The sequence below is a fragment of the Sarcophilus harrisii genome, chromosome 2 (genome assembly GCF_902635505.1).
Source record: "Sarcophilus harrisii chromosome 2, mSarHar1.11, whole genome shotgun sequence".
NCBI lineage: Eukaryota > Metazoa > Chordata > Mammalia > Dasyuromorphia > Dasyuridae > Sarcophilus > Sarcophilus harrisii.
This window is the reverse complement of record NC_045427.1, coordinates 422006359-422029309: the sequence shown is the minus strand read 5'-3', so window position 1 is coordinate 422029309 and position 22951 is coordinate 422006359. Positions and strand designations below refer to the sequence as shown.

Below are 22951 nucleotides of genomic sequence, written 5' to 3'. Positions count from 1 at the left end.
TAGGAACACTCAATTTTCGGATGAAGAAATAGAAACTATTTTTAGCCATGTGAAAAGATGTTCCGAGTCATTATTAATCAGAGAAATGCGAATTAAGACAACTCTGAGATACCACTATACACCTGTCAGACTGGCTAGAATGACAGGGAAAGATAATGCGGAATGTTGGAGGGGATGTGGGAAAACAGGGACATTAATACATTGTTGGTGGAATTGTGAATACATCCAGCCATTCTGGAGAGCACTTTGGAACTGTGCTCAAAAAGTTATCAAACTGTGCATACCCTTTGATCCAGCAGTGTTACTACTGGGCTTATATCCCAAAGAGATCTTAAAGAAGGGAAAGGGACCTATATGTGCACGAATGTTTGTAGCAGCCCTTCTTTGTAGTGGCCAGAAACTGGAAACTGAGTGGCTGCCCATCAATTGGAGAATGGCTGAATAAATTATGGTATATGAATATTATGGAATATTATTGTTCGATAATAAATGACCAACAGGATGATTTCAGAAAAGCCTGGAGAGACTTACATGAACTGATGCTGAGTGAAATGAGCAGGGCCAGGAGATCATTATATATTTCAACAACAATACTATATGAGGATCAGTTCTGATGGACGTGGCCATTTTCAGCAATGAGATGAACCAAATCAGTTCCAATGGAGCAGTAATGAACTGAACCAGCTACACCCAGCGAAAGAACTCTGGGAGATGACTAAGAACCATTACATTGAATTCCCAATCCCTATATTTTTGCCTGCCTGCATTTTGGATTTCCTTCACAGGCTAATTGTACAATATTTCAGAGCCAATTCTTTTTGTACAGCAAAATAATGGTTTGGTCATGTATACTTATTTTGTATTTAATTTATACTTTAATATATTTAACATGTATTGGTCATCCTGCAATCTAGGGGAGGGGGTGGGGGGAAGGAGGGGAAAAATTGGAACAAAAGGTTTGGTAATTGTCAATGCTGTAAAATTGCCCATGCATATAACTTGTAAATAAAACGCTATTAAAAAAAAAAAAAAAGCTATCAAACTATGCATACCTTTTAACCTGGCAGTGTTTCTACTGGGCTTACATCCCAGAGAGATCTTAAGGACAGAAAAGGACCCACATGTGCAAAAATATTTGTGGCAGCCCTTTTTATTGTGGCAAGAAACTAGAGACTGAGTGGATGCCCATCAGTTGGAGAATGGCTGAATAAGTTATGATATATGAATGTTGTGGAATATTATTGTTCTGTAAGAAATAGTCAGGAGAATGATTTCAGAGAGACCTGAGGAGATTTACATGAACTGATGCTAAGTGAAATGAGCAGAAACAGGAGATCATTCTATATGGCAACAAGAAGATTATACAATGATCAATTCTGATGGATTTGGCTCTTTCCAACCATGAGATGATTCATATCAGTTCTAATAATTTTGTGAAGAAGAGAAACCAGAGAGAGGACTGTGGGAACTGATGTGAACCACGGCATAGCATTTTTACTCTTTCTGTTGTTGTTTGCTTGCATTTTGTTTTCTTTCTCAGTTTTTTTTTTTTTTGATCCTATTTTTCTTGTGCAGCAAGATAATGGATAAATATGTATACATATATTGCATTTAACATATATTTTAACATATTTAACATGTATTGGATTACCTGCCATCTAGGGAAGAGGGTAGGGAGAAGGAAGGGAAAACTTGGAACAAAAGATTTTGCAAGGGTCAATGTTGAAAAATTACCTATGCATATGTTTTGTAAATAAAAAGCTTTAATAAAAAAAAAAAAGCCTTATAATATGGTTTAAGATCTGATACACCTAAATTTCCTTCCATTATATTTTTTTCCTTAATTCTTTTTATATTCTTTGTAAAGGGATGAAACTCTGAATATGTGCACTGGAATCAGACAACCAAGCACTTAAGGTTAATTGGACAATACTCTATTAGCATATGTTTGGAAAATGGCCCTTCTCACTATTCTGTGCTGGCTCAATCTCTTGGTGTATATACATAATTGTAGGAGGGATTAGGGGATGGAGTAAGACAAGCCAGGGTCACTTTGGCAGTAGATGAGGAGAAGGGAAGTTGTGGAGAGCTTGCGTCCATCCCCTTCACTTTTACCTCTAAAGACCAAAAGACTAAGGACTTTTGCTTATCCTGACTCTGGCTGATTCTAAGGCATCCAGGATGCTAACTTGGTCTTCACAATTCTTGACATTTTATTTTTTCACATGAATTTTTTTTTTTTCCTAGCTCAAAATTTTTGGTAGTTTGATTGTTTTGGCATTGAATAAATAGATAAGTTTAAGTAGAATTGTCTTTTTTTCATATTGGCTTTGCCCATCCATGAACAATTAATATCTCTCCAATTATTTAAGTTTCATTTTTTTATAAAAGTGTTTTATAATTATATTCATAATAGCTCTTGGCAGATATGCTCCCAAGTATTTTATATAATCTGCAGTTATAGATGGTTATCTCTTACTATTTCTTCTTTGGTGATATATAGATATATAGCCAGTGGTTTATATGGTTTAAGATATTTTATATCTTGCTACTTTGCTAAAATTATTATTTCAACTAATTTTTTAATTTAATCATTAGGATTTTCCAAGTATATCATCACATCATCTGCAAAAAACGTTTTATTACCTCATTGGCTCATTTGATTCTTTCAATTAATTTCTTTTCCTTCTCTTATTGCTAATATTTCTAATACAATATTGAATAAGATTGGTGATAATGGGCATTCTTGTTTCACTCCTGACTTTATTGGGAAGGCTTCTCTTTTATTCCCATTGCAAATAATGCTTTCTGATAGTTTTAGGTGTATGATTCTTCTCATTTTAATGAAAAATATATTTATACTTATGCTTTTGAGTGAGTGTTTTTAATAGGAATGAGGACTGTATTTTGTCAGAAGCGGTTTTCTGCATCTACTGATATAATCATGATTTTTGGTACTTTTTGTTACTGATACAATCAATTATGCTAATAGCTTCCTTATATTAAATCATCCCTACTTGGTCACCATGTATAATTTCCATTCACATAAGTGAATGGATTAAACAATCCAGTCAAAGAGTGACATTGAATAAGGAAACAAAAGCCTGAGATGTATTGCCGATAAGAAACATTTAAAAAACAGACATATGCAAAATAAAACTAATTACTGTGCCTTTTTTAAAAAATTAAAAGCTTTTTTTGACAGAACGTATGCATGGGTAATTTTTACAACATTGTCCCTTGCACTCAGTTCTGTTCCAACTTTTCCCTTCCCTCCCTTCACCCCCTCCCCTAGATGGAAGGCAGTTTTATACATGTTAAATATGTTAAAGTATATCCTAGATATAGTATATGTGTGCAGATTCATAAAGTTCTCTTGTTGCACAAGAAAAATTGCATTCAGAAGGTAAAAATAAGCTGGGAAGAAAACCAAAAATTCAAGTAGTCCACATTCATTTCCCAGTGTTCCTTCTCTGGGTGTAGCTAATTCTGTCCATCATTGATCAATTGGAACTGAATTAGATCTTCTCTTTGTCAAAGAAATCCACTACTATCAAAATAACATCCTCATACAGTTTCATTGTTGAAGTGTATAATGATCTTTGGTTCTGCTCATTTCACTCAGCATCAGTTCATGTAAGTTTCTCCAAGCCTCTCTATATTCATCCTACTGGTGGTTTCTTACAGAACAATAATATTCCATAACATTCATATACCACAATTTACCTAACCATTGTCCAATTGATGAGTATCCATTCATTTTCCAGTTTCTAGCCACTATAAAAAGGGCTGCCACAAACATTTTGGCACATAGAGGTCCCTTTCCCTTCTTTAATATCTCTTTGGGATATAAGCCCAATAGTAACACTGCTGGATCAAAGGGTATGCACAGTTCAATAACTTTTTGAGCATAATTCCAAATTGCTCTCCAGAATGCCTGGATGTATTCACAATTCCACCAAAATGCATCAGTGTCCAGTTTTCCCACATCCCCTCCAACATTTATCATTATCTCTTCCTGTCATCTTAGCCAGAAAATTACTGTGCTTTAAATGAATTCAAAAAAGGAGGAATTGTATCATACCATCTGACAAACCAAAAACAAGCATTCAAAAAAAAAAAGAGAGAGAGAAAAAAAGAGAGATAGGGAAATTATTATTATTGTTACTTTTTTAAGCTTTTTATTTTCAAAACATATGCACGGATAATTTGACAACATTGACCCTTGCATAGACCTTGTGTTTCAGATTTTCTCCTCCTTCCCCTTATCCCCTCCCCTAGATGGCAAACAATCCAATATATGTTAAAATATATATTAAATCCAATATGTATAAATATATTTATATATTTCTTTTGCTGCACAATAAAAATCAGATCAAAAAAAGAAAGTAAATGAGTAAGAAAACAAAATTCAAGCAGACAACAACAAAAAGAGTGAGAATGTTATTTTGTGATCCACATTTCGTTCTCACAGTCCTCTCTCTGGGCGTGGATGGCTCTCTTTGTGACAAGATTTGACATCAGTCATCTCATTGTTGGAAGGAGTTAGCCGAATTGGTCATTTTATAATATTCTTGTTACCATGTACAATGATCTCCTGGTCCTTCTCATTTCACTTAGCATCAGTTCATGTAAGTCTCTCCAGGCCTCTCTAGAATCATCCTCCTGATCATTTCTTATAGAACAGCAATTATGAAAAGAGCTGCCACAAACATTTTTGCACATGTGGGTCCCTTTTCTTCTTTAAGATCTCTTTGGGATATAGGCCCCATAGAAACACTGCTGGATCAAAAGGTTATGCACAGTTTGATAACTTATTGAGCATAGTTCCAAATTGCTCTCCACAATGGCTGGATCCGTTCACAGTTTTACCAACAATGTAGTAGTTAACTATTATGCTGAAAGAAACCATAGAGAGAAAACCAATGTCAGTAATAACTTCTAAACTCTTACTGCCTAAGCATCCAAATTCATTAACGAAACAACTGAACTTTAAAAAAAAATTGATACTACTAGCACAATAGTGTTAGGAGACATAAATTTTCTTCTTAGTTTTTGGTAAGTCCAATACAAAGATAAGCAAAAAATATATATATACTGAAGAAATTACTAGAGAAATTAGAGTTAGAAAGCTTATAGTATCTTTTCAATGGGATAGCAAAAGAATATACCTATTTCTCAGGACCACATGAATCTTAACAAAAATTACCCTAGGGTCTTTGTGTTGATCAAATACTTGTTTACTAGCTACTTTTGCTTTCCTGTATTGTGTAGCTAATTAATTTTTCTATTTTTTACCATTGATAAGTTTCAAAAATTGGTGCTTTATAAGGTAGTGTAGTTTGAAATTTGGCACTGCTAGGCTCTCTTTGTTCCTCCTCCTTGTCATTATTTCCCTTGAGATTCTTGACTTTTTTTCTCCATCTGAATTTCATTATTATTTTCTCTAGTTCTATAAAGTAATCTTTTGGTAGTTCCAAAGTCAGTTAAAGTAGCATTAATCATTTTTATTATATTGATTTATCTTTGTTGTTCAGTTGTTTTAATTGTGTCTGATCTTTCTTGACTCCATTTGGGATTTTCTTGGCAAAAGATACTGGAATGGTTTGCCATTTCCTTTTCCAGTTCATTTTACAGATGAGGAATTAGGCAAACAGGGCTAAGTGAAATGTCTAGAGTCATGCAGCTAGTAAGTATCTGAAGCCAGATTTGAATTCAGGAAGCTGAGTCTTCTTGACTTCCAGCCCAATACTATGCATAACTTAGTTGCCCAGTAGATTCATCTTTTCCACAAACAATATTTTTCCAGTTAACTTAGATTTTTATATAAACAATGGTTTGTAGTTGTATTTATATAGTTCTTAAATATATCTTAGTTGATAGACAACTAAGTATTTTTAATAGTATTTTATTTTTCCAAATACATGTAAAGATAGTTTTCATCACTCATTTTTGTAAGACTTCATGTTCTCAATTTTCTTATTCCCCAAAACAGCAAGCAACTGATAATACATTAAATATGCCCAATCCTTTTAAACATATTTCTATATTTGTCTTGTTGTATAAGAAAAATAAGACCAAAAGCGGAAATAAAAAAAAACATGAGAAAGAAGGGGAAAAAAAAGGCAGGCAAACAAAAAAAAAAAAAGGTGAAAATACTATTTTTCTGTCCACATTCAGTATTTATATTATCTCTTTGGATGCTATTGCCATTTTCCATCATAAGACTTTTCGAATTGCCTTGAATCACCTCATTGTTGAGAAGAGTCAAGTCCATCAGAGTTGATCATTACATAATCTTTTTTGATACTGTGCACAATTGTTTTTCTGGTTCTGCCCACTTCATTCCACATCAGTTCATTTAGGTCTTTCCAGGCTTTTCTGAAATCAGCTTGTTCATCATTTCTTATAGAGCAATAATATTCCATTACCTTCCTATACCATAACTTATGTAGCCGTTCCCTAACTGATAGGCATCCACTCAGTGTCCAGTTCTTTGCCTTTACAAAAAGAGCTGCTATAAATATTTTTTGGGGGGAGGGTCCTTTTCTCTTTTTTTCCGATCTCTTTGAGATACAGATCCAGTAGTGAGACTGCTGGATCAAAAGATATGCAGTTTTATAGCCCTTTAGGCAAAGTTCCAAATTGTTCTCCAGAATGTTGGATCATTTCACAACTCCACCAACAATGCATTAATGTTCTCGTTTTCCTACATCCCTTCCAGTATTTATCATTATCTTTTCCTGTCATTTTAGCCAATAGAAGAAGTATGAGGTAGTAGCTCAGAAGAAAACTAAGTATTTTTATTGCATTATTAATTTTAAATAATATTTTATTTTATATCTTCTTGCCCAAAGTGTTGTGCAGTGTATAGAAATGCTGATAATTTGTGTGGATTTATTTTATATCTTAAAAGTTTGTTGAAATTATTCATTATTTCAATTAATTTTGTTTTTCTTAGAGTTCTTTAAGTATACCATCATATCTGCACAAAATAATATTTTTTAATCTATATTTATTCCCTTACTTTCTTTTTCTTATCTTGTTGCTATAAAATGCATTTTTAGTATTATGTCAAATAGAAGTAGTGACAATAGATGTCTTTATTTCAATCCTGATTATATTGAAAAGGATTCTAGTTTATCTCTGTTATGTGGTACCTCTTGGTGTGTATGTATGTATGTGTATGTGTATTATATGTATATAATATATGTTTATATATACACATGTGTATATTTTTGTGTTTATGCACACATTTATATATGTGTGTGTATTTTTATACACACACACACACATATAGTTATCCAAAAGTCATAGTTATTAAAGCTTAAAAGCTTTAATTTGGAACTTTGCCTAAAGGGCTATAAAACTGCATATCTTTTGATCCAGCAGTCTCACTACTGGATCTGTATCTCAAAGAGATCGGAAAAAAGGAGAAAAGGACCCCCAAAAATATTTATAGTAGCTGTTTTTGTAAAGGCAAAAAACTGGACGTTGAGTGGATGCCTATCAGTTAGGGAATGGCTACATAAGTTATGGTATAGGAAGGTAATGGAATATTATTGCTCTATAAACTTTGGGGACTCCCTGTACTATTTGTCATTTTAAGGAAAATGTTCATTCTTTCCTATGTTTTCTAGTGTTTTTAACAGAAATGAGTATTATATTTTGTCAGAGCTAGGATTTAAATCCAGGTGTTCTGACCTAGTTATTTTCTCCTATCATATTATTTTTCCTCTTATATTTGTTTTGCCTTTCTTGTTCTTGGTTTTTCCTGAGCTTCCAAGGTACCCTGGGCTAACTGGTATTCCAGCCCAAGGCTTGGTTGCCAAGAAGCCTAATAGGTGTCCAGATGTGAGAGCTGCCTAGTAATTAGGAAAGTAAACATCTGGCCATGTCCCTTCCAAGAAAGTTTAGTAACATTGGCAGAAAATTTTTATGCTTAAAAATAAATTAGGGAATAAAAGATCTAAAAAGGAGTGGCAGATTCTGTTTATTCTAAATTTCCAAGTTTGCTTCTGGAAATTTGGTGTACATTCTAGTGCTTTTATAGTGTGTCTTAGCTTGGCTGGCACAGGGACCCAAGGTTGGAAATGTATTACTCTGAAGTCTATACAAAGCAAATGTGAGTTGAAAGGATTTGGTCTTTATAAATCCTTTTTGGAATGAGTTTCTGAGTTTACTGTGTTGCCTCCTTTAGAATCTTCAGATGAAAGTGGTGTGGCAAACACTTCCTCAAGGACTCAGCTGCCCCAGTCAATGAAGATTATGCACGAGATCATGTACAAACTGGAGGTGCTCTATGTCCTATGTGTGCTGCTGATGGGCCGTCAGCGGAATCAGGTGACTGTCTTCCTATAGCAAAGGCTCAAGCGCTTTTTTGATACAGAATGATCATGTTATTTGTTCATAGTTGGTGTACTGCATTTATCTTGGTACTCAGACACTCTAGGTCCCTGCCAAAATGAAACCCCAAGTTGATGCAGAGGCTTGGACCTTTTTGACACCACTATGCCAGCTGTGCCTCTGCTGCCTCTGTAGCGAGAGCAAAAGTAAATACAAGTTCCTGATGTATTAGTGTTTGAATACCTCTAAGAAATGAGGAAGATCAGAAGATGGAAGAGCTCTATTATACTTGGGAAAACTGGGCAGAGCAGTTTTCAGTCATGCTCAGTCCATTTCTAGTGCAATACAGCTCCCTATGTAGAAGAGGCAAGTGTGTATAGCAACTCCTTCGGAGGAAGGAGAACCATGATCATCTTTAGTGGTTGGTTTATTTTTAAAAATTGATCAGAAGTAGTTATTTCCTAATAACCAAAGATCCATGGGTATATTCCGTTAGTAAGGCTTAAAATAACCAAAGGAGGACTTTCCTAAATAGAGGGGGAGGTATGGGAGGAAAGGATAATAGCTAATCCTAGTCTTAGGGAAATTTCCACCTTTTCAACAGGAAAAGTCTTTCCTCACATTGTTGATGTAGAGATGACTTCTAAAAACTCACCTGAATGTCAGAACAGAAGGGATTTTAGAGATCTATTAGAATAACTCTCTTATTTTATTTTGCTTTTTAAAGTAAATTTTATTTCATATTCTGATCTGCATTCTCTTCCCTCCTCCCACCTCCCTGCTTCCCTCCATTCCTAATTTTTAAGAGGAGGATTTTGAGGTCCATAGAGGGGAAGTGACTTGTCTAAGATCATATAACTAAATTCATTAGCTAAATTAGTCAGATAGCAGCAGGATCCCATTAAGGATACATGAATCTTCAAGGACCACAGTTGGCCAGAGATCGTCAGAGGGTTTGACCAGTTGTTACAAGTAGTTCAGCTGGTATTTAAGGAATCTCAGTCCATAAAGTTCCCATGTGTTTAGATGTTCTTGCTTATAAAAATAACTTATGTACAAACTGCTGGAAGGAGCCTTTTACTAGTTTTCTGTTCCAGAACAGGGTCCCAGCTTTTAAGCATCTATGAACACTTCTCACATTTATCTAAACTTGATCCCACAAGCCAACAGCCAAACATTTCATATAGCCCTCACTCACCTCTATCATTTGAAGCACACAGTATCTGATGATATACCCACAATCCCCTTAAGCCATCTAAATGATATTTTTTGGGAAAATGTTAGTTTTTTTTTCTGGAGATGTTGTATTCAAAAGCAGGAATAAGCTTTCTGCTTTGGAACCAAAAATACTCTTTTTTGCCTTCTTTTATTTTGTCAATTCTATATATATACAGTATAAACATCATCAGATGTTTACTTTGTATGTACAGATTATAAAGTTGTCTTCCCTACCACAGAGATGGGACATTTTTCCCTTTTGCCAGTCCTAATAAAAGGGACAATACACAAACTCACCCAATCAAAGTGAAGGAGTAATCCCAAATGCTGAAGGCAGGGAATTCTATGGTTTTCACAGTCTTGTCCGAGAGTACTGACTATAAAATTAGAGTATACCTGCTCTACAATCATTTGTCTTAACTGGATAAAGACAGGTATCTTATGTTCATAAATGTTGTGACCCCTTTCAGGCCTTATATTTTAGGATTCCCAGATCTCAAACCCTCTGCTGAGAGGTAGACATTGACGTTAGATCCAGAAGGAGGAATCAAGGAGAACTGCTTAGATGAACCTCCTGTAGGAGTCCTTTCTGACTTTGCTCCTGTCTTGAAATACCTATAGTACGAGTGAAATGAGCAGGACCAGGAGATCATTATATACTTCAACAACAATACTAGATGATGACCAGTTCTGATGGATCAGGCCATCCTCAGCAACGAGATCAACCAAATCATTTCTAATGGAGCAGTAATGAACTGAACTAGCTATGCCCAGAAAAATAACTCTGGGAGATGACTAAAAACCATTACATTAAATTCCCAATCCTTATATTTATGCACACATGCATTTTTGATTTCCTTCACAAGCTAATTGTACAATAATTCAGAGTCTGATTCTTTTTGTACAGCAAAATAATGTTTTGGTCATGTATACTTATTGTGTATCTAAGTTATATTTTAATATATTTAACATCTACTGGTCATCCTGCCATCTAGAGGAGGGAGTGGGGGGGGGGGGTAAGAGGTGAAAAATTGGAACAAGAGGTTTGGCAATTGTTAATGCTGTAAAGTTACCCATGTATATATCCTGTAAATAAAAGGCTATTAAATTTAAAAAAAAAAAAAAAAAAAAGAAATACCTATAGTACAGTGGAGACAGCTCTGTGAAGGAAGTCAAGAAGACCTTGTTTTCTCTATAATCTAGTCTTCTGGTTAACCAAGGGCTTTGTATTATGGTGATAAACTCTTTATGTGAATTAGCATAGCTGGCATGAATTTGTTTGGTCTGCTGTCAACATGTCAGTCACCCAAGGAACATCTCTTTAATCTCTGAGTGGTTCATTCATGACAGGTTTGGATTCTTCAGAGTATGTGGTGAGAAGATTTTTGAGAACAGTGCCCTGTGAGGACTTTTAATTCCTTGTTTGGTAGCCCACAGCTTTGTGGTTTAGGCCCCTATTTTGTGACAGTATCCTCTAGACTTGTTTGTGGCTTTTATCTCTGGAAACTTTAATTTCCTTTAATTTCCATATGGAAATTTATCAGTGGCTGAGTTGGATATTTTGCTTTTAATGTCTCTTTATTCCCCATCTAGGTTCATAAAATGATAGCAGAATTCAAATTGATCCCTGGGCTTAATAATCTGTTTGACAAATTGATATGGAGGAAACATTCAACATCCACCCTTGTTTTACATGGACATAACCAGAATTGTGACTGTAGTCCGGTAAGTTCTTCTATTAATTGTTGTCTTTCAGGGGTTTGATTCATAAGTAGAGGTGAGAGTTTAATAAGACAGGATTCATGACCTTGAGTACAGGAACAAAATAAACAAACTCCGTTTTATTTATTTATTTTATCAATAATTATAAGCATCATTTTCCAGTGTCTCCTTCCCTCCCAATTCCCTCTTCTCTTGAAACAGAGAAGAAGAATTGAGCAAAACAAGCCACCTTAATAGTTGTGTTTAACAGTGTCTTCCTTCTTATGTTTCTGTAATCTAAACACATCCCTGACAAGTGATAGGAGACAGCCCTTATCACCAGTCCTCTAGAATCAAGGTTGATGACTGTGTTAATTACAGTTCTGCTCACTCTCATTTTTTTCTTTTACATTATTGTGCCTGTTCTCTTGCTTCATTTATTCTGCTTCAGTTTACACAAGGCCTTCCGACTTGCCATTTTGTATGGTGTAGTATTTTCCATTGCATTCATGTATTCTTTTGTTCACCTCTTTTCTAAGAGACGGGCATTTACTTTGTTTGCAGGCTTTTATTGCCACAAAAAGTACTGCTATAAATATTGTTTGTATTTATGGGACCTTTTCCTTCAGTCTCTGACCTCATTAGGGGTCATTCCTATTGCTAGTATTGCTGGATTAAAGAGGTACATAGAACATAGTAACTTTTCCATGGCAAATGGCAAAAGTGCCATTTGAAATTGTTTTCCAGAATTATTGGAGCAATTCACAACTCTACAATAGTGTATTTGTCTGTCTTCTCGCAACTCCTTCAGGATTCTTTATTTTTGTCTTTTGTTATTTTTGCCAATCTAGATGTGAGGGAAAACCTTAGAAAAATTCTTACTTGCACTTCTTTTATTAATTAATGCCTTCCTTCATTTTACAAATGATGTAACAAGCCTAGAGAATGGAATTGAGATTCTTGTTTTAACAGACTCTGTAATATATTTTGAAGACATTTTGCTTTCTTTCTCTTAGGACATCACCTTAAAGATACAGTTTTTGAGACTTCTCCAGAGTTTTAGTGATCACCATGAGTAAGTATCATCTTTTTGGAAAGGGGTTTTATGTTGGCTGTGTTTTTAAGACACTGTTCCCCTCCAAGTCATTAATCCTAATTTAGGATAGCCAAATTGTCAGAGTACACACTATTGATATGATTCTACCAAACATCCATTCTTCTTTCTAAGTATATTTTTTAGATACTGTGATTTTGTTGATGTAGGGAATTCCTGCTGATGGGTACTCTTCTGTGAATGCAGATGAGCAGTTCTTCTACAATTTCTAGGCCAAACTGCCTGGAAAGTTTCACTGAGAAGCTGAGCAGGGTCATTAAGCCAGGCTGTGTCCGAGACAGTATTTGGACCCTGGTCCAGGCAGAGGCCAGTGCTCTTTCTAGCCAAACTACATCATGTTGTGTGTCTAAGGAGTATTGTTGAGGCCTGAATTGAGTTGAATGCTTGAAAGTAATAGACTGAGTCATGACAGAGTTCCTCTATGTTCTATTTAATTCAATTCAGTAGAGTTTATTAAGAATCTTCCTTGCATTTAGTACTTGGGTCTGTTGGAAGACATACACCAAAAAAAAACATAGATTCTTCCCTCAAAGAGATTGCAATCTCCTTAAGGAGACACATAAAACAGAATATTGTAGTAGCCATTAGATACTTTAAATGTCAAAATTAGATTGTGGGCTCCTTGAGAGCAAGAAGTTTCTTTTGTCTTTCTTAGTATCCCTAGAACTTAGCATGATGATCAACACATAGTAAGGGCTTAATAAATGTTTACTGACTGACTGACTTACATAGTGAATATGGAAAACACTTTTAGTTATGCCATCTGAGTCATAGCTTCACTTCAGGGAGCTGGGGAAGGCCTTTTAATTCCTGCATTTTCAGTCTTGTCCTCACTCTCAAATGATTTATCTTGTAAGACCATAGTATACAACTTGATGTGAATTTTATGGTAACCAAGAAAAGAAAGACCAAAAAAAAAAAAAAAAAAAAAAAAGAACAGAATTTTGTATGGGAGGAGGTGGAGGTCAAATCAATAAGAAGGAAAGAAAATATCCATTATTTAAAAAACATTTTCTTTTGGTATTCCTTCCATCACTCAATTCCTAATAACCTTCCCCTCTTTCTCTTCATCTATTCTCCAGTAATGAAACAACTTTCTAGTAACAAATAAGTACAGTTAAGTAAAACAAACCAACACATTGACCATGTCTGAAAACATATGCATCATTACACACCTGAAGAATGCTTTGCCCTAAATCCTCTGAAGTCAGAGTTGGTCATCACATTGGTCGTGGGTCTGAACTCTTTCATTATTGCTTTGTTTTACATTATAGTGTTCATCATGTAAATTGTTCTCCTAGTTCTGCTTACTTTACTCAGCATCAGTTCATACAAATCTTCCCAAGTTTCTTACAATTCCTCATATTTGTCATTCTTATAGCAATACTCTATTATATTTGTATGCCATGTTTTGTTTTTGTTTTTTAGCCACTTCCTAAACCACTTTCTTTCCAGGTCTTTGTCACTACAAAAAATACCACTATAAATATTTTTGTATATATAGTACCTTTCCCATTCTCCTTAAGCTTCTTTAGGTTTATGCCTAATGACTTAGCTAGTGTAGTTTCAAATTATTTTCTAGAAGAATTGAGCCAGTTCAGAACTTTACCAACAGTATTTTAGTGTGACTATGTTCCCATATAGAACCCTAGTTCCATATCTATCATTTTTAAATCTTTGCTAATCTGATGGGTATAAAGACCTCATAGTTTTAATTTCCATTGCTCTTTTTATTAATGATTTTGATCATTCTTTCATGTAATTTTTGTTAGTTTGAATTTCTTCTTTTGAAAACTACCTTATATCCTTTGATTATTTATCTATTGGAAAATGGCCCCACCTATTTTCTGGATACCAGAAGTGATCTACCGTAGTCAAGTCAGCTTAGGGAGAAATCTTCCTGCCCATAAGAAATAGGAAGATTTCTCTCCAGGCTGACTTGACTTCACTATAGTATTTTGGTATCATTCTACAACTCAAAAGAACATTCACACGCACACAGATCTCTTCTTCCCAAACACTCACAACACCTAGCTGAAGTCACAGGAATGTCTCTCTTGGGTTGAATCATTTCTATGCTTCACGAAGTACATACTATGTTCTGAGCCTGTGATTGGTGCTTGAGGGAGAAAACACATGTCACTTGTGGTGAAATCATGAAAGGACAGTACAGTTTGGTACAAAATTTAGTACAGTCCATAAATGCTTTGGATGGTCAGTGTACTGGCCACCTGAGAATATGGCAGCTGTACAAACTACATAGTCCAAATGAAAGCCTTTGGCCAATGTGGAAACCATAATTATTCTCCCTTACCTGCCCCAAATCCTATCTGTTTCAGGAATAAATATCTGCTGTTAAATAGCCAAGAACTAAATGAACTCAGTGCAATCTCCCTCAAGGCCAATATTCCTGAAGTAGATGCAGTTGTCAACACAGACAGGTAAGCCACTTATAGTGGAGAATCTCAGCAGAAGTCCCTGCAGTCTCACCTTGATTTACTCTGTTACTGCTTTGTGAGGAAAGAAGGTCATATACTTCACTTGATATGATGGCATGGGCACAAACATTTTGGAAGTATAACAGGAAGGAGAAGTAACTTCTTGTGTGTGTCCAGTTTGTCCTCCTTCCAGCCCCAGCCTTCATATAACCAAATCTAAAACAGTCTCAGGCACATGTCCAGCATCTGAACACTGCCCAGGAGTTTGGGAAAGGAAAAACTGCCCAAGAGTTGATGGGAAGAGAAGTTGAAAGGAAAAACTTGTCCAAAATGTGTGAAGGAAGTGCTTGGCTGTTAAATTCAGAGTTTTCTAGAGTCTCCTGGGGAGATGCAGGTCCTGGAGGGGAAGGGAAGCTGCCTGCTGTGCTGTGTGGCTTTCAGCCAGTCTGGAAGGACTCCCCTAACTCTCTGCACCAGTCACTGCCAACACAGGAAACCTGTCTTGGACTCTGGGGTTAAAACTCAAAACCCTGTAAATCTTTTAGACAGTGGTGATTTCCGTTTTTGGCTGAATTGTTTTTTTGGCCTCTTCCTTCTCCAGTCTCTTAGCTCTATATGAACTTTTACTTTTGTCTTTTGATTTTAGGAGTTTAGTCTGTGATGGAAAAAGAGGCTTATTAACTCGGCTGCTACAGGTCATGAAAAAAGAGCCAACCGAGTCCTCTTTCAGGTAGGTCTGGTATTTGTGGCTCTATTGGAATGACTGGCACCTCACAGCCTTGCCATGTGTGTTTGTCAACAGAGATGTTAGAAACTCTTCCCATAGTTACTTTAGGGGTTTGGTTGTCCTCACATAGAGACTTTCTCCCTCTTCACCCTTGTATATTGAGTTACAGACATGTATTAAGTTCTTGCTGTATTAGTAGAGCATGTTAGAAAGTATGTATAATACAGCAAAAGAACTCTGGGAGATGACTAAGAACCATTACATAGAATTCCCAATCCCTCTATTTTTGTCCGCTTGCTTTTCTGATTTCCTTCACAGGCTAATTATATACTATTTCAGAGTCTGATTCTTTTTGTACAGCAAAATAACTGTTTGGACATGAATACTTACTTTGTATTTAATTTATACCTTAACATATTTAACATGTATTGGTCAACCTGCCATCTGGGGGTAGGGGAAAGGAGGGGAAAAATTGGAACAAAAGGTTTGGCAATTGTCAATGCTATAAAATTACCCAGGCATATAACTTCTAAATAAAAAGCTATTAAAAAAAAAAAAAAAGAAATTATGTATATTAGAAACAACAAGGAAATAGCCAAGAAAGTCCTTGTCTATGAGGAGCCCAATAGCAGCCAGTCAAGGATGAAACTACCATTACTACTACTTATTCGATATTATTATAAGAGTTAATGTATTATTTAGTTTGAGCCTTTAAAACCTTATTAGGAAAGTAGTACAAGTATTATTATTCCCATTTATCAGATAAGGAGACTGAGATTTAGAGAAGGGAAATAACTTACTTAAGGGCAATCTTTTAGTAAGTAGCAGTTTGGCCTCAAACTTCAGGTTTTCTTACTCCAGATTTATATTTTTCCTACTGCCCTGGGCTCCCCTTTTAAGACATCCAATCTTTTAAGTTTGAAATAATTAAGGAACATACCTGTAGAACCACAGAAAAAAATGTATTACTACAGTATCTGGAATTTAGAATGATGGGATTGGCATCTACAGCTGGCAACTTTATTGAGAGAGAACAGCAAATTGTGTTTGGGTCACAGGTTTTGGCAAGCAAGGGCTGTTGAAAGTTTCCTCCGAGGGGCCACTTCCTATGCTGATCAGATGTTCCTACTAAAGAGGGGCCTTTTAGAGGTAAGTACCCAAATGAAGATGGATTTAAAAAAATTTTTTTTCTCAAAGCACAGTGGGTTTTTTTTCCCCCTGTTGTTTGATTATTGAGAGAGGAGGAAGGGTGTGTGTGTGTGTGTGTGTGTGTGTGTGTGTGTGTGTGTGTGTTGTATGTGTTTTGAAAATTTTAACTGATCTGGTTGAATTTCTTATAAAAAACTGATTCCCCTAAGTAACTCAAAGATATTATATAACATTTCCCAAATGGTCATGAAATCTTAGAAGTCATTTAATTCAATTCCTTTTTTCAGAAAAGGAAATTGAGGCTCAAAGAGAAGTGATTTGCCTAGACTAGAACTTGGGTCTGCTGCCTCTCAGTTTGTCACATTGTAAAGAGTGTTACCTTTAATTCAGGTTTATACTAAAGTGGACCAATGGTTCCCCTGAATGTGGGTATTCTCTTCTCTGGTGCAGATTATAATCCATCCTTACTTTCTCATTTTGTATGATTCTTGTCCATGTATTTGTGTGAATACAACACTTAAAGGCATATTCAGCTGCTGCTTTTATTTTTTCCTGAATACCAGTGCCACATTCTGGCTAGCTATTATTCCTCCTTCACCAAATGATGGGCCCCATTTCCTTTTCGAGTTATAGATGGGGAAAATAAATTTAAATATACTGAGAAAAAATATATACTAACAAAAGAGATCTATAATATTTGGAGAGCTATTTTTAAAAGTAAAACTTGAACAATCTCAGTTCTAAAGAAATGTAAAAACCTTAATTCTAAAGACAATTCTGCTTCTTCATTTAGCAGTAATCCCTACCTGCATCCTAACAGTAACCAAAGGGACAGCCTTGCCACCTCGGTGGCTCAAATTGTCCCAGCTTAGAAACAGGTCAAGCCCTGAGGTGTTTGATCATTAGAAATAAATGACTTCTGACTTCTACTGAAGATTTGGATCCAGTCAGAGGGAAGGTTTCTATAGACCTGAGTTTGACTAAGTATATACGAGTTTATGCTTCATGTAAGGAAGAGTTTTCTAATAATGAAAACTATTCAGCAATGGTACAGGCTGTTTTGTGAGGTAGAAAACTCCTTGCCACCAGAAGTATACAGAAGCCAAATGACTATTTGTCAATGATTTTAGAAATTTATCCACTAGGCTGTAGCTTGAACTGGATGACCTCCAAGGCCTCCTTTACCTCTAGGATTCTAGGAAGTATTTGGTTGAAATCTTTATATCATGAACAGATCACACCTTTGTGGTTCACAATTTGTAGCAATAGGGACTTCCAAGTGCTTAGTCAGTCTGTCTGCTCCAGGGGAACAGCTTTCTGGCTGCTCAATAATCCTGTTTGTTTTGGTTTGTTTCCAAAATAGCATATTCTATATTGCATCGTGGACAGTGAGTGTAAATCCAGGGATGTGCTTCAGAGCTACTTTGATCTCCTGGGCGAGCTGATGAAATTCAACATTGACGCTTTTAAGAGATTCAATAAATATATCAACACAGATGAGAAGGTAAAATATAAGAAATTCTTGTGGTTGCCATATCTGTCTTCAGAAAATTGTGTTAGTATAAACATGTCTTTTTTGAAGTCTGAGAATTCTTGTCAAGTATTCAGCTCTGTTTGTGGTCTGCAGGGCAGATGACCTTCAGGTCCCAAACTAGAGAATGCTGAAAAATTAGTAAGTTAACAAATATTTATTGAATACGTACTATATGCTCAGCTCTAAATAGGAGTTGTGAAAAGAGATAAAAGACATAGAAGACAGGGATCCTGCCCCTGAAGAGCTTATGATCTAGTTGGGGAGGCAAAGCATGTGAAATGAAACATACAAAAGGGTAGAATTGCATTAGTTTGTGAGGTTCAGATGATAAATATTATTAGGTGTTGAAAGAAATGGGAAAGATGGATAGGGACTGGGATCATTAGAGAAAACCTATGGTGGAGGTCATATCTGAGCTAGACTTTGAAGAATGGGTAGAATTCAAGGAAAGAAAGGAGTAGTGTCCCACATGGAAGAAAAAGTGTTAGCAGAGATAACATGTTGGAAACTGCATCTGAACTGGCCTAATTGGAACACTGTGGGACAGATAAAGTGTCAGATGTTATTTCTCAGGAATTTTTTATTACATATAAAGAGTTATATTACAAACAAATCTATTTATACAGTGGCTTTTAAGAGTCACATGCCTTTAGAAAGGCGGTACAGCTCCAAAGTCCCCTTCTGTTAATAATCTTTGGGGTATAGTTAGCAGACTTGTAAAAAGAGATCAGAAGCTTTATCATGCAGGTTGTTTGGAAGTTAGGATTTCTAAAGTTTAGGTCAGCCTATGAATCCAATGGGTCTGTCTCCTTATCAGTTTGCCCCAAGTTGGAATTGACCAGATATGGATTTCCATAGGAAATTTCCTATTGATTACTAACTCCAGATAATGAAAAGAATGAAAAGAAACCATATGTTAAGGTCTCAGTAGCTGAACAGGCAGTAAGTATGACAGGAATCCATGGCTTTATCTTTGTTAGGGCTATGAGGTGCAATCATACTGAATGCTTTCCCCTGCCCACACTGTGAGTTCTCTGCTTTAGTTCCAGGTTTTCCTGAGCCAGATCAATAGTTCATTGGTGGACTCCAATATGCTGGTGCGCTGCATCACACTATCTCTTGATCGATTTGAAAACCAATCAGACATGAAAGGTAAAGAGAAAGGATGGGTCTTGGGGGAGCGAAATGCATTCATTAGAAATCAGTGAAAGTTAAAGCTGTTTTTAGCCTTTCTCTTTATTAATGGCAGTCATTGGGGAGTGGTTGAATTTTCCTTCTAGTTTTTAAAATTCTCTTTTTGCCTTTTACACAATTCAAAGCTATTTTCATTACTGACACTTTACACAAAGGGGTAGTCAAATTTTAAAAAATTGTCTATCTCAGTCCTTCTACTTTTCTAAGCTTTTTAGTGGTTGGCCTGTGATAGAGAATATAGTGTTAGTTCTTCTGATACGATTATAATTGTGGTATTTTCTTCCCTCATCCCTACTGTGTGATGCAAACTACTGTTGATGTTTTAATTTGAGTAGCCCAGTATCAACTAATGTCCTGTAATAGAACTAGAAAATATTAGAACTGGGAAGATACATATGGGCCAACTAATCCAACTTAATTATTTGATCAATGAGAAAACTAAGGCCCAGAAAAGGAAGGGACTTGTCCAAGATCATCCACTAACTATAGCTGCTTAGCATGGGGACAGTAAAAAATAATAGCACAATAAATGAGAGTACTATGTCAAGACTGAGCATTGGGAGAGGTAGCTGGGTCAGAAGTTTCTGTTTTAATTAAAGTAATTTTAGTCAATAAGTAAATGAAAATGTTGCATTCCTTCAGTTTTATATTTCAGGGGCTATATCCAGACTCATATTTTTCTGGAACAGCATCTGTCATAAATTTACCAGGTCTCTACTTGACATTTGTTTAGACTTTACAAAAGTGGACAGAACCCTAAGCTTTGAATTTTCTGTTTTTTTTCCCTTTTGATACAATAGCCAACATCTGATTTTATATGTATTGTCACTACTACCTACAAAATAGAGAAGTAATTAAAAACTTAGGATAGCTAGATTTAATGATCTCTTTATACTCAGCTAGCAAGCTTTCCTCCTGCACTGCTTGGAATTTATTGACCATACACAGTATAGGGCACTTTAAGTAGTTTTGCAGAATATAAGATATAAAATATAATTCTTACTTTTAAGGAATTTACAGTTACATAGAGTTGTCCTCCTTTTCAGAAGATAATGCTTCTTGTAGTGATTATGATCTGTGGGTGTGACTAACAAAACCAAGCATAATACTCACGTGACTCTGGATAGCAGAAGGTCTGGACTCCTTGAATTTCCTCTTATTAATGTATTGAATTCTCCCATTTTCCACATAATCTTCATGGGAAAATGCCTCACAACTTTTCTTGTTTTCCAAGAAATAAAAAAATGGGCCAAAATTCCTATGGAAGCTGCCAGTGGCTGCCCAGCTTCTTCTTTAGAGATTTGCTGTTTAGACTGAGTGTCAGAAACATTTTAGTTCACCCTCCTCTTTTGTTTTATCTTTGTTGTTAAAATATTTTTATAAATATATTTTGTTTTTATATCACTTTCATTTCCTTTCCCTATTCAGTGAGCACTCTCATACAAGAAAATAAAGGAAAAAAGACATTTCAGCAAACCCAAAACTATCCAGTACATCAACCATGTGTGACAATATAATGTAGCATTCCACACTCCTAGTTCTCTCTCACTCCTAGTGAAATTGCCCAGAGTCATATAAATGAGTTAATACCTACTCTGTAGCAGTTCACCTAGGAGCCCCAGAGGACTCTTGACTTGCACTGTGTATTAACATTGTCACCAGTCTGAAGTAGAATAAACAATACCCTAACTATTCCCCTCAGTTCCTGTTTGCAATATTGTTGCCCACTCCTGGGAACACTTGAAAGACAAGACCTTTCCATTTAGAGTAGTCGTGGCCTAGAATCAGGTAGCATAAGCTCCCTAGAGAGAGATGAACTTCAGACATTATTTTACAGAAAAAGAGATGTGGATTGATAGAAAGGGAGGATACTCCAAATAGGAAGACTGTCTTAGAGGTTAGAACAAAATAAGTTGTAATTCATAGGTACCAACCAAGTTTTGAATGCCTACTGTGGGCAATGTGTCTTGTGATCATTGCTGTAAGGAGACAAATTGGACTCTCAGGGAACAAAGGTGGCAACTTAATAAGTTGTTTTGTTAGGCCTGAGCCAGTGCCCACTGGAAGATCTGCTCTCTTCAATTTGTTATTAATTTCAATTGCAGACCAAACTCTGTTTTTATTTGTCCCACAGTTGTACACGTTTTGTCAGAGTGCCGCCTGCTATCCTACATGTACCAGATGTCCAACAGAACTACTTTCCTTTTCCGTCTCATTAACATTATTCATGTACAGACTTTAACACAGGTAAGAGACTAAAATGTGACATTTGAGTATATAGCTAACCCGAGTATTAGGTCATGAACACAGCCTCTGTAATTCAGATTTTTATATTTTTGGCCATGTTTCCTCTGTTCTGTGTGCATATATATATAACCTTGTGGGCTCCTTGGGGAAGGAATCCTGTTCTTTTTTCCAACAATTGCATATTCTCTCTACTAGAGACCTTATTTCTCTGATATAACAAGACCATCCTTAGTCATTGGTCCAGGAGGAGAAACCTTGTAAATTTGCTTGCATAGGGTATATACTGCTACTAAGGTAGATCAAAAAGGAAGGATCCTTAACTTCTATAAGGAAAAAATACCATCGAAGCCCTCAACAAGTTATACTGTGACAGGTTAATACCAGATAGGATATATCAACAATGTGGGACAGCACTGTCATTTGCTTGGTTCATTTGCTTAGCTGTTTTTTTCATCCTGATCCTCGGAAGAGAATGGTATATCCCAAGTACATCAGTCTATTATTACGGTGGTGAACTTCTTACCCAAGTACTGGGTTCTATAAGGAGATGGTTTATAGTGGGCTCAGAAGAGAGGCAAGGACTGTGGAGTGAGATGAAGCAAAAGCTTGGAAAATAGGAGAGTTGAGGAGAAGTTGGGAAAGTGGAAGTCTTAGTGGTCTTTTCAGTTTATGAAGAATGTATACGAAGGATGGGTGCCTAAATAGTCTTCATCTCTGATGAGCAAAATTAAAACAAACAAACAAAAGAAATTGGGCTGAAACTACAGTGTGAGTGACAGATAAGGTGTGGCAAGCTTCCTAACTTCAGGGGGTTATTAGGGATAATCAATGCAATTAGAGAGACAGCCCTCCCTGGACATCTGGGACTGGTCCTGGGAGCTCATACTGAATTCAGAGATCTCGGCTACAATTGCTCTTATTTACTTAACAAAAACTTTGAGCTTTAGGAAGCATTTACAGATCCAATCTTCCTCCTGTATTAGTAAAAATAGTAGTAGATGGTCTGAGATTAGCCTCCCCAATTTAGAGGTGTCATTACTGAATATTGTGTATTCCTTGAGCTAGAAGCTGTCAAGTGGCAGAACTGGAACACCAAATACTGGAATCCAGGTCCTTTTATTTCTAATCCAGGAAATTTCTGTTAGGAACTAGATTGGCTGTAATTACTGCTGGCCAGTTAAGGCAGGAAGCATTGTTTTGTGATCGTCTGTTGTGCTTTAGGATTACAGGGTTGCAGGCCTAAGGGTCATCTAGTCCATCCCTTAGTTAAGCAGAGATCCCTT

At 36.0% G+C, this 22951-nt stretch overlaps 1 protein-coding gene across 2 annotated transcripts in view; it reads left to right on the top strand.

Moving 5' to 3' along the window:
* TRPC4AP (transient receptor potential cation channel subfamily C member 4 associated protein) overlaps positions 1 to 22951 on the top strand; it is an 83468-nt gene that overhangs the window by 57481 nt on the left and 3036 nt on the right. For both annotated transcript variants that reach the window (XM_031953902.1, XM_031953903.1), the window contains exons 9-17: positions 8201 to 8343; positions 11158 to 11289; positions 12282 to 12340; positions 14719 to 14820; positions 15464 to 15547; positions 16603 to 16693; positions 18057 to 18197; positions 19271 to 19379; positions 21556 to 21668. In XM_031953902.1, the coding sequence (XP_031809762.1) occupies positions 8201 to 8343; positions 11158 to 11289; positions 12282 to 12340; positions 14719 to 14820; positions 15464 to 15547; positions 16603 to 16693; positions 18057 to 18197; positions 19271 to 19379; positions 21556 to 21668 (974 nt within the window). The remainder of the gene's footprint in view (positions 1 to 8200; positions 8344 to 11157; positions 11290 to 12281; positions 12341 to 14718; positions 14821 to 15463; positions 15548 to 16602; positions 16694 to 18056; positions 18198 to 19270; positions 19380 to 21555; positions 21669 to 22951) is intronic.